This window comes from Helianthus annuus, chromosome 16, assembly GCF_002127325.2.
Source record: "Helianthus annuus cultivar XRQ/B chromosome 16, HanXRQr2.0-SUNRISE, whole genome shotgun sequence".
Classification (NCBI taxonomy): Eukaryota; Viridiplantae; Streptophyta; class Magnoliopsida; order Asterales; family Asteraceae; genus Helianthus; species Helianthus annuus.
In genome coordinates, this window is record NC_035448.2 from 65,260,109 (window position 1) to 65,272,603 (window position 12,495).

General features: G+C 36.7%; 1 protein-coding gene across 1 annotated transcript; it reads left to right on the top strand.

The window, feature by feature from the left end:
- The first annotated feature begins 226 nt into the window (after positions 1 to 226).
- Positions 227 to 3,321, top strand: LOC110925886 (protein NRT1/ PTR FAMILY 5.5-like). Its single transcript, XM_035985432.1, has 4 exons — positions 227 to 1,358; positions 1,433 to 1,968; positions 2,036 to 2,249; positions 3,277 to 3,321. The coding sequence occupies exons 1-4, from the start codon at positions 1,188 to 1,190 to the stop codon at positions 3,319 to 3,321; spliced, it is 966 nt and encodes a 321-aa protein (XP_035841325.1). The 5' UTR covers positions 227 to 1,187.
- Positions 3,322 to 12,495: the final 9,174 nt, after the last annotated feature.

A 12,495-nucleotide genomic window follows, 5' to 3' on the forward strand; every position in this document is an offset into this window, starting at 1 on the left:
AATAATAATAATAATAATAATAATAATAATAATAATAATAATAATAATAATAATAATAATTTATACAACGAATTAAAGGGAAAGTAATGCTAACTAAAGGCAAGCGCAGCAAAAGTACTCTTATACAAATTTTTTTTTTTGAAAAGAACTCTTGTACAATTAACAACCGGGTCCAGGTCAATGAGTGGTCTTTCGTCATGCAATATTATTACTCTGTACTTTATTCATAATTGATACACAAGAAACTGAGTCCTTAATTTACTTGTATATTTGGATTTGAATATCTGTGTGTGTGCAGGGAAACCTGTCAGCTTCGAAGACAACGCAACAATGGCGATCTTCGTTAGGATTTCAGGTATTGGTTCACGACCTTCACTAGGATTTCAGGTATTGATTCAAGACAATGCTTCATTTTTTGTTTGATTAACATACTCTTCTGTCATGAGGATGAAATACAACCTTTGATTAAGATCACTTTGTATTTGCTTGTTGTTCTTACTTTGGTATCTCATGTTTGCGTTACATTGAAGCTGGGAGTTTTTCTTAGAAGTTTAAACGTAACTTTATTGTAAATTGTAGCTAAAAGGGTTGTGTTCAGATAACTCTTGAATACATTTTCATTTGTTTGACATGAGTTTTTGGTCCATGTTCGGTTTGACCCACGGTGCCAACCTGCGAACACGACTCTTTAGTATCCCAGGTGTTTATAAACTGTTCAAATCAACCAAATCGCGGTTCACCTTGTTTGAGATTTTTGTAGTTTGATCCATGGTTTAAGATTGAAAAAAAAAAAAACGGTTTAAAGATTCGACGGACGATTTGGAACTTGAACAAACTATGTAAACTGAAATTGTACCCGTTCATTTTCCAAAACATTTCTGACCCGTTACCCTTTTCGACTCGTCCTGCCCATTTCGCCAGGTATGCAAATTAGTCTACAGTTCCAACCGAATTTCTTAAAAGGAGATATATGTTTTTTTTCTGTATTTCATAGACTAAGATAATATATAGTAGATGACTATTGACTAATTTTAAAATATAATAATATATAACTAGCTATAAATTATAAGTTTTGTTTGGTAATACATATTGAAACTAAAATAAAAATGATAGGAAAATAAGATTTATATGTCGATCTTGCAGCACTGACATGGGCCGATCTGTTAGCTGCATTTGCAATGTAGGTGATGATGAATTACTTAACAAATGTTTGGAATCCAAGCACTACACATGCTGCTGGTATCATCAACATTTGGAATGGAATCACATCAGTTTTGGCCATCGTGTTTGCGTTCTTTGTTGACGCCTTCACTGGCGACTTCTTTATGCTTGTAGTCTCGAGCATTGCCTACAGCGTTGTAAGTAATTGTACTGCATAGTTTCTGTGTATATGACATAAATATAACATTATATATAAAGATAATGAATGCAGGGACTAGGATTACTATCCATGTCAACACCAGATGTTTTTGGTCCATGTAAAGATGACAAGAAGGAATGTATTGGGCACACACAAAAAGTCTTGTTCTATATAGCTTTACTGTTGATCGCGGTCGGGATGGCCGGTCATATGGTCTCGTTAACGCCCTTTTTGGATCTACAAACGAAGGGTGATGAAGAAAACAAAGAGGAAAATGTAACGGAAAATGAAAATGGGAAGGAAAAGAAGTCTAGAGGGGAAACTAAAGAGGGATACAAAATATTTATGCAAATACCGGGTTTGATTATGGTTATGATTGTAATAATCGCGGGAGGCATTGGACTTCCATATGTAAAGCCGTTGAAACTCCTGTTTGGGATTCCGGCCATATGTTCAGTGGTGGCAACACTTTTATTCTTTAAAGGATGGCCATATTACGATTGTGATCCACCCAAAGGGAGTCCATTAACAACTATGGGAGTTTTCGTGGCATATTACATGAACTATTTATGTAATTTACAATCTCTTTTTGTCCACATTGTTTTCGAGTTAAAACACTTCATTTTTTATGAGTGAACCATTTGACCCGTTTAAGGTAAATTAAAATTCACATAGGTGCTTGGACAAGGCTGCTATTAAGGTCCCAGAAGGGCAACAACCGAACAAATGGAAGGTTTGCAATGTGCACGAAGTAGAAGACACCAAAATTGGTATTCGTATGCTCCCAATGTGGTCAACCTTCATTGTGGTCGGAATAGTGCTTTCTATCGGAAACACTTACTATTTGGAGCAAGCTAATCACATGGACAGAAAGCTTGGGAAAATAGAGGTGTCCATTCCAATCTTCCTTCTGTTCTATAAGGCCACAAGCTCCATTTCCGCAAAAATAAATTAAAATAAAAAATTAGTGGTTTGGGTGGTTTTAGATGATGGATTAGATGTGAGTGACATGGTGCCAATGTGGAGGATCATGGCGCCGAAATGAGCCTTAGAGATGCAACCAATAAATACACGAGTACATGAGAGTTTACAGGATAACTATATGGATCTCTACAACTACTTTGACTAATTGATGAATACAATTAAATTGAGTAATTACAATAATAAAATAATAGTGTGACTTGGTTAATCATCACTAGTGCTCTAGTGGTGGCCACGGGTATTTAAGTTCCACTTATGGTGGGCTCGGGTGAGTTTTCCCCTCAAGGTCTCAAGTTCGAGTCTTGGTGATAGGGGTTTCTCATTGAGAGATTTAAATTGTGGATCTATTGTGCAAGAGGGCTCTCTAGCGCGGACCCGGTTAAGACAACGTATGCTAGACCTCCCGACATTCGCGAATAATTCACACATTCGAAGAAAAAAAAAAAAAAAAAAAAAAAAAAAAAAAAAAAAAAACTAGTGACTTGGTCATTCATGTTTATCCGTACTATATGGATCTCTACAACTATACATGAGAACTATATGGATCTTTACAACTACTTTGACTATTTAAAGAATACAATTAAATTGAGTGATAACAATAATAAATTATAAAATAATAATAGCATTTAAGTGGTTTAGATTACAAGTCTTATAGATTGTTTAAAGCTTCATTACGTACGTGGTCTTTATTTAAATGTTATCTTTAAAGAAATCTTCAAGTTCATGGGGAGAAGAAGAATTTTAGATACCATAAAAATATGGGGAAATGCGTTTAAATAAATTTAAGAATTGCACTGTATATAACATATTGAAAAATACAGTTAGCTTTTTTTACCTACCGGCTAACTTAAAGAAACCATATATATCATCTTTTGCTGTTTCATGCTTTTCCCTTTACTTTCATTGACTAATGATATTTTTTTTACTCTATTTAGAGAACTGGCACTAGGAAGCAAGAGAGTGGATACATCTTGTTATGATGTTGTTGCTGCAATTTTAGACTTTCTACTTCAATTTCTCAAGATAGTGATGCATTTCAGGAGGACCAGGTGTTGGTTCAGTTCTGTTTATATATGAAGGAAAACATATAAATCATACCTGTCCCCGCAGATAGTGCAGAGGAGAATCCAGTGAGAGAAGACGACATGGAGTTCGACATCTTTGTCAAGGTGATCTGGTTCCTCCTTAGGATGCTAACTGATGATGGGGCTAAGAAAACCGAAAAGGGATATCGGTTTTGGAGAGGAGGTTTCGTGATGATGTTATGGCTAATGGGGTGGTGTAATTGTGTAACTAAGTAACCCCTAAACCTCCACATAACTCTCCTTATATAAGCACCCAGGAGGAAACCTAATTAGTTACTAAGGGTAATATGGTCCATCAACAATTACCAACTAATTAAATAATAGGTTCTAATATACTTTGATCTCTATAATATAAATGATTATGATGGCTATAGATTAAATATTAATACGTAATATATTTAATCTTACATTCTCCCACTTAGCCGAGTAATCATTTACTATGAGTATTAGATAAGCCTGATCAGGAGTTAACACTCATTTTAGCCTTAAACAAGTACTATAGCAGAAAAATATAGCCGTTGAATCATTATGCAACTCAGGACCCCCATTAATCATACTATAGCCTTAATTTAAAACCTAATCATCATGATCAAAATACGCGTAAGCCCTTTGTTTGATTTGTAACTTTTATTTGTCTATATGCCATTATACCGGTTGAACATATTCTAACAGACATACAAAATCAAACTTGAGGAAATTTCATTAATCATAAAACATAAGCTAGTACAATATGCTCAAATAAGGTCTTTACTAAATCCCATATTCCGAACATGTTCTTCGTAAACCTTAGGAGGGAGACCTTTAGTCATCGGATCCGCAAGCATATCCTTAGTACTAATATACTCGATACAAAGATTATTTTCCTCAACACGTTCACGTACAAATAGATATTTCGTATCGAGATATAAACCAGCTCCAGTCGAACTGTTACTGTTCGAGAAACTAACGGCAGCTGAATTATCACATTAAAGCTTCAATGGTCTAGAAATGGAATTAACGATTTTGAGTCCAGTGACCAGGTTTCTAAGCAACATTCCATGACAGGTTGCGTTATAAACAGCAATGTACTCTGCCATCATTGTGGAAGTTGTGGTCAACTGTTGTTTATGACTCTTCCAAGAGATAGGGCCGCCTGCTAACATAAAAATATAGCCCAAAGTGGATTTCTTGTCATCTTTGCATTTGGCAAAGTCAGAATCAGAATAGCCCACCACTTCTAAATGATCACTTCTTCTATAAGTCAGTTTATAGTCTTTCGTCCCTTGCAGATATCGAAGTACCTTCTTAGCTGCTTTCCAATGATCTAAGCCAGGATTAGTCTGATAACGGCCTAGCATTCCAGCAATATAAGCGATATCTGGACGAGTACAGACTTGAGCGTACATCAAGCTCCCGACTACTGACGCGTAAGGTATCTGGCTCATTTGCTCCTTCTCAACCTCTGTTGTCGGACACTGAAATGAACCAAAAACATCTCCCTTAACTACTGGAGCGACGGAGGGTTTGCAGTGTTGCATGTTATACCGTGTGAGGACACGATCTATGTAAGCCCTTTGGGACAATCCTAAGATCCCTTTGTTTCTATCTCGGTGAATTTCGATGCCAATGACGTAAGAAGCATCTCCGAGATCCTTCATGTCGAAGTTATGCGAGAGTAAACGCTTCGACTCATGCAACATGTCTAAATTATTACTTGCCAATAGAATATCATCTACGTAAAGGACAAGTATAGTAAAGTCGCTCCCACTCATCTTGAGGTAGGTGCATTGATCCACTTGATTCTTCATAAAACCTTGCTTCTTCATGACTTCATCAAACTTGAGGTACCACTGACGTGATGCTTGTTTTAACCCGTAAATGGATTTCTTCAACTTACAAACTAGATGCTCCTGACCTTCAGGTTTAAAGCCTTCAGGTTGTTTCATGTAAACATCTTCGTCCAAATCTCCGTTAAGGAAAGCGGTTTTAACGTCCATCTGATGTAACTCCAAATCGAAATGAGCTACTAGGGCCATGACGATCCTTAATGAATCTTTACGAGAGACAGGTGAAAACGTCTCTTGATAATCAATTCCCTCTTTCTGAGTGTAGCCCTTTGCAACCAATCTCGCTTTGTAGCGTTCAACGTTCCCATTCGGATCTAGTTTTGTTTTGAACACCTATTTGCATCCTACGGGTTTGACTCCGTTGGGTAATTCTACCAAATCCCAAACGTCATTTTTCTTCATGGATTCAAGCTCATCAATCATTGCTTTATTCCATTCAGAAGACTGATCACTGCAAATGGCTTCATTGTAAGAGATAGGATCATTGAGCTTTCCTGGATCCATTTCAGTCAGGTAGGTAAAATAATCATCCCAATTAGGAGGCCTTCTTTGCCTGGATGACCTCCTGAGTGGATTATCGGGTTCAGCGTTGTCTTGGTTTTGAGTGTTTGATGTGCCTTCGTTATGAGGTATAATGGGTTCTGATTGTAGAGGTGAATTTGGAGTTGGTGCAGTAGCTTCAGGTGTAATAATTGCATTGGGTACAAGAGGAGTAATCGGAGTAATGGTAAGCGACGAGTCTCTCCCCCCCGCGTCTTGTACTTCTTGCAATTCTTCGTAAGGGTTGGTACTGCTCCCACTGACCTTGAAATCCTCCAGGAACGCAGCACGGTTGGTTTCAACAATACGGGTGACATGGGAAGGACAATAGAAACGATAACCCTTCGAGTTCTCAGGATACCCGATAAAGAAACAGGTAACTGTCTTAGGGTCAAGTTTCCTTAGGAAAGAATTGTAAAGTTTTGCTTCAGCAATGCAGCCCCATACTTTCATATATTTAAGACTCGGTTTCCTTCCTGTCCAAAGTTCATAAGGAGTTTTAGGGACAGACTTAGAAGGAACTCTGTTGAGTATATGAACAGCTGCTTTTAACGCTTCAGTCCATAGGAATAATGGTAAGTTAGTGTTGGCTAACATACTGCGCACCATGTTCATAAGGGTACGGTTTCTTCTTTCAGCGACACCGTTCTGCTGAGGTGTACCAGGCATGGTGTATTGGTTCACAATCCCCTGGCCCTTACAAAACTCATAAAATGGACCAGGAGCTTGACCCACATCAGTATGTCTTCCATAATACTCACCGCCTCTATCTGATCTCATAACTTTAATCTGACGATCTAATTGCTTTTCAACTTCAGCCTTATAATCTTTAAAAGTTGTTAGAGATTCAGATTTCTCCTTAATAAGATACAAGTACATATAACGAGAATAATCATCAATAAAAGTGATAAATGAAGTATGTCCTGTTATGCCAGCGATTTGGTAGGGACCACTAATGTCAGTGTGAATGAGTTCTAATAAATTAGAACTCCTAGTGGCACCTTTCTTATTCGCTAATGTCATTTTACCTTTAAGACATTTGACACATGTTCCAAAGTCAGAGAAATCGAGAGGAGGTAAGACTTCATCCTTTACGAGACGATTTAATCGCTCTTTTGAAATGTGGCCTAAACGCTGATGCCACAACATGGATGAAGTCTCTAAGTCTCGTTTCTCTTCCATCTTTGTGAGTGATTCATTAATGTTATATGACAACAAAGATTTGGAAAAGCCATCATCTAGTTCTAATCTATAGAGACCTCCATCCAGAACACCAGTACCATAAAGAACAGAATCATAATGGATAGAGAGTTTGCGATGACCATGGGAAACAATAAAACCGTCCATGTCTAACTTTGGTCCTGATACAAGGTTCCGAGTTACCTCAGGAACATATAAGGTATCATAAAGTTTAATACATAAACCAGTTTTCATAACTAATTGTAATGTTCCAATGGCCTTCACTTCTAATTCTCGATCATCCCCAACCTTAAGCGTTCTTTGGTTTCTTTCCAGCTTCCGGATTGAAAGGAATCCCTGAGTAGAATTGGTAACATGAACCATAGAACCAGAATCAAACCACCAAGAATTAGCAGGAACACTTAAATTATAGGACTCAAGTATGATAAAATAATCGTTACCTTTCTTAGCCAGCCACTCCTTAAAGTCAGGGCATTCCTTCTGCATGTGTCCTGTCTTTTTACAGAACATGCAGCGGATACTGCCTAAGGAGTTCTTAGAGCTGGAAGGTGCACTTATATTAGAGTTGGGATTAGGCCTTTGGACTTTTGAAGCATCCTTCCTCTGATAATTGTTCTTCCTTTTCTTAGAGTTGGAGGTGGTGAAGTTGGCAACATCAGTAGTGCGATCCATCCTCATGCGCTCTTCCTCCTGTACGCACATGGCGACCAGCTCACTCATCGTCCATTTTTCCTTCTGAGTGTTGTAGTTGATCTTAAATGCTTCAAAGGATAAAGGAAGCGAAATAATGATGAAATGAACAAGGAAACCATCACTGATTTCCATTTCCAGCCCCTTCAGCTTATTGGCCATGTCATTCATCATCATGATGTGCTCGCGAATGCCGCTCCTCCCATCATACTTAGTTGTCACCAGCTTGAGAATAAGAGTACTAGCGTGCGCCTTAGACGTCCCTTTGAACTGCGCCTCCACATGTTCCAAGTAGGTTTTAGCATCTTCAGAATCAGGAATAGCTCCCCTGATTGCATTGCTTATGGATTGCTTCATAAACATGAGAGACATGCGGTTACACCTAGTCCACTTTTCATGAGTTAACTGCTCAGCAGCAGTACTTTGAGTGGTAAGGTCCGCTGGCTTTTTCTCTCTTAGAGCATAATCAAAATCAAGCAATCCGAGAGTAAGCATGAGAGCATCCTTCCATGCAGCAAAGTTATCACCAGTCAAAGGTGGAATCCCGCAGTTGGGTGCTGATAGTGGAAATAAGATGAGCAAGTTATGATACTAAGGAAGAAATCCTAATGTGATCTAAGGGCACGTTAAACTAAGGCAGGCAAAATAATGACCATTTTACATAATGAAGCTGTGATAATGTCTATTACTAACATCAAAATAATAGACTTAACTAAAAATTCTACTTAAACGAAGACAAAACAGCTTTGGCCAGAAGTGTAATCATTTAAGCATATGTGCAAAGTGGTTGTAACAAATCAGCTTTGGCCAGAAATTGAAACAATCACTTTAGTTATGCACTTGTTAAGTATGCCATCTATGAAAGAATTAAATCAGCTTTGGCCAGATATTAAAACATTCATGCTTATGATGCACACTTAACATAGCTTTCGTAATACTTGAATGATAAGTAGATGTATCAAGTCAGCTTTGGCCAGAAATAATATATCAAAAGCTCATTCAAGTTAAGCTATTCTGGTTTTGCAAAACATTACATTATCTGATTCTGATTATTTAACTGAAAAATTACAAAACCAATTATTTAATAGCAAAGTACCCGTTAGTGCGGATCGAACTATGACGTTATGGTCTCGAGTCGCAACCACAGTCTCGAGTTATGACGTTATGGTCCCGAGTCGCAACCTTTGTCTCGAGTTATCACGTTACGGTCTCGAGTCGAGACCTTTGTCTCGAGTCATCACGTTACGGTCTCGAGTCGAGACCTTTGTCTCGAGTTAGCACGTTATGGTCTCGAGTTGTAGACCTTTTGCTCCCTTATGATTTCGAGTCGAGACCTTATGGTCTCGAGTCGAGACTGATGGTCTCTAGTCGCAATCTGATGATCTCGAAACTTCCTGTTACAGCTGTTAATTGTGATAACATAACTGAAAATTCGAAATCTAAGGGATTATGAGATATTATTTCCTGTTTTAAGGTGATCTAATTTTATCAACATATCTTGAAAAAATAGTAACTGTTTATCTAATAACAGTTTTTTCGAAAATCTATTGAGGACAAAACAGATCAAATCAGGAAAAACACTTCATAATCCGAATCACATTCCTAATCATAACAGAATTTTCGAATTTTCTAAGAACATGCGATGAACCCTAATCATAAAAATAAAATTCTGGAACCCGAAACCTGAAACTTTTAAGACTTCTAAACAGATTTCGGCTAAAAAAACATAATTCAGTTAATTCGGTGAACACATAATTAACCTTTTTCCCGAAAACAGAGATCTCGAGTGGACATGACCGACTCGAAACCGGCTATTATATTCATAAGGTTTCAAAATTCCGTTTTCCAAGTTTCAATCCCAGAATTATGGATACAAAATAGAACTGACTAATCAACATATGCTCTGATACCACATGTTGGTTCAGTTCTGTTTATATATGAAGGAAAACATATAAATCATACCTGTCACCGCAGACAGTGCAGAGGAGAATCCAGTGAGAGAAGACGACATGGAGTTCGACATCTTTGTCAAGGTGATCTGGTTCCTCCTTAGGATGCTAACTGATGATGGGGCTAAGAAAACCGAAAAGGGATATCGGTTTTGGAGAGGAGGTTTCGTGATGATGTTATGGCTAATGGGGTGGTGTAATTGTGTAACTGAGTAACCCCTAAACCTCCACATAACTCTCCTTATATAAGCACCCAGGAGGAAACCTAATTAGTTACTAAGGGTAATATGGTCCATCAACAATTACCAACTAATTAAATAATAGGTTCTAATATATTTTGATCTCTATAATGTAAATGATTATGATGGCTATAGATTAAATATTAATACGTAATATATTTAATCTTACACCAGGGAGGACCAGGGAGAAACAAACACACATTATTTTGTGACTTCAAAAAATATATTATGCTAACATTTTAGATAATTCTTTCAATAAGATCGTTTAGGAGGGTTATGCATTAAAAAATAATACGAGCAACTTTCAACCCGTTTGATCTGTTTTTTAGCTTTTTTTTATATTATACCAATTAGAGGTATAACATGATTCTAATGCGTTTTTAACCTTGTTATCTTTTTTTAGCTTGCCTCTTCCGAATTCATGAACTAAACAGTAATTATTTTTATTTGGTATGCAAACTATATCCTCAATTGCTATCTTAAATTGCTAAATAACTAAAACCAAGATGTCGCTACAAGATAATTTAGTGATCTATACAAGATATATATATATATATATATATATATATATATATATAGGACAAAGATCCGTTAGGAACCACCCTTTATTGCGAGAACCGCGAGAACCAGTGTGAACACAAACAGTAATACCTAAAAAAATATAAAAAACACCCAAAAAAATTTTTTTTTTATTTTTTTTCTATGTTTTATATAAAAATCGCTACTTTTAGTATCCAAAAAAAAAAAATTTTTTTTTAAATTTTTTTTTTAAAAAAAAAAAAAATTTTTTTTTTGGCCTACTAAAAGTAGCGATTTGACCATAAAAAATAGTAAAAAAAATAAAAAAAAAAGTTTTAGATTTTTTTTTGATTTTTTTAGATTTTTTAGGTTTTTTGGGGGGTTTAGTTTTTAGCATTTTAGCTTGGGGGGGTGGGGGGGTTTAGGTTTTTTTTTGGGGGGGGGGGGGGGGGAGGGTGGGGGAGGGGGGTTTAGGTTTTTGGGGTGGGGGGTGGGGGGTGGTTAGGTTTTTTTTAGGTTTTTTGAGGGTTTTAGTTTTTAGCATTTAGCTTGGGGGGGGGGGGGGTTAGGTTTTTTTTTTGGGGGGGGGGGTGGGGGGGTTAGGTTTTTTTTAGGTTTTTTTAGGTTTTAGTTTTTAGCATTTAGCTTGTGGGGGGGTGGGTTAGGTTTTTTTTTTTTGGGGGGGGGGGGGGGTGGGGGGTTTAGGTTTTTGGGGGGGGGGGGGGGGTGAGGGGTGGGGGTTAGGTTTTTTTAGGGTTTTTTTAGGTTTTTTTAGCTATTTTAGCTTGTGTTCACATTGGTTCTCGCGGTTCTCGCAATAAAGGTGGTTCTCGCATGAACCTTACCCTATATATATATATATATATATATATATATATATATATATATATTTATATATATATTGTTTTTGTTTTCCATTGTCACATGTCCAGGATATTTGAAAGATGAACCTAATCTAATAACACCTTAAAACACACTATATTGAGAAAATAACTTGAATCCTAATCTAGTAACACCTTAAATTACACTTTATTGAGATTACAGCTTGAGGTTATATAGAGGACAGGTCTGATCAGTGACTCATTATAGACTCTTTTAACTTTTGGATGAATTTACGGTTTCTTTTAGTTTGGAAATTTTATTATTAAATTAACTTGATCAGGTCTTTCAAATGCTTTAGATAGAAATATAGGTTTTCAATGGAAAAAAAAAAACTCATTTGTAATATTAGACTATGTTATAGTGACCCGAACATCAAACAGATAATTTTATCGTTTTAACTTATAAGGTTTGAATTATGTTTTTCGGCCCGTATTGTTCACACCGCCGCAACACGCGAGTTTCCCACTAGTAAAATAATAATAATGACTTGGCCATCCATGTTTATCCGTAACACGCCCCGCAAGATAGAGGCTACATTGCAGGCACCAATCTTGGAATAATAAAATAATAATAGTGACTTGGCCATCATGTGTGGTTAACTCAACCTTTTGAATATTTTGATTTCCACGTTTCTATGGTAATTAAATAATTCTTGAGCTTTGGTTTCATCTTTATAAGTTAATTTCTCATTATGAAAAAAAGGTTTTCAAAAAATTAATTCATGCTACGTTTTTGCCAAGTAAAAGCAATATCCAACTTCAACGTACCTTGAATTATTCTGATGCAGGAGCATCAATGTTATCTTTTATTTATTTGAATTTTGAATTTCCTACTTTTATGTGATTTAGTTTCCTAATATTTTTATGAGTGAGAGTTATAAATTAGGGTCTAGGGTTTATTGTTATTCAGTTTTTGATTTGATTATTGTAAAGAAAACCTTGAGGTTTCTTTGAACCATTTGGTTCCGGTCTTTGAATGAATCATTGTGTTTGAGCCATTTGATCGCACGCGAAACTGCATCAGGTGGTATCAGAGCTTTGGTTTTCAAATGGCTCTACGTGAAGGCAAATGTTTTCTTGTTCGAAGAGTCGCCGACCGAGGCATCGAAAAGAACATTGGTGATTCACATGTTCGTGGAGATCGATTAAACTGTGATCGTAGATCCGCTGGTCGAGGCAACGAGATCAGAAACCGTGATCCACGTGATATTATTAAGATTAAAAG

Coding starts and splice junctions, on each gene's coding strand:
- LOC110925886 (XM_035985432.1), top strand. CDS start 1,188: ATGATGAATTACTTAACAAATGTTTGGAATCCAAGCACTACACATGCT. Junction 1,359..1,432: donor CGAGCATTGCCTACAGCGTT/GTAAGTAATTGT, acceptor TAATGAATGCAG/GGACTAGGATTACTATCCAT. Junction 1,969..2,035: donor TTTGTCCACATTGTTTTCGA/GTTAAAACACTT, acceptor AAATTCACATAG/GTGCTTGGACAAGGCTGCTA.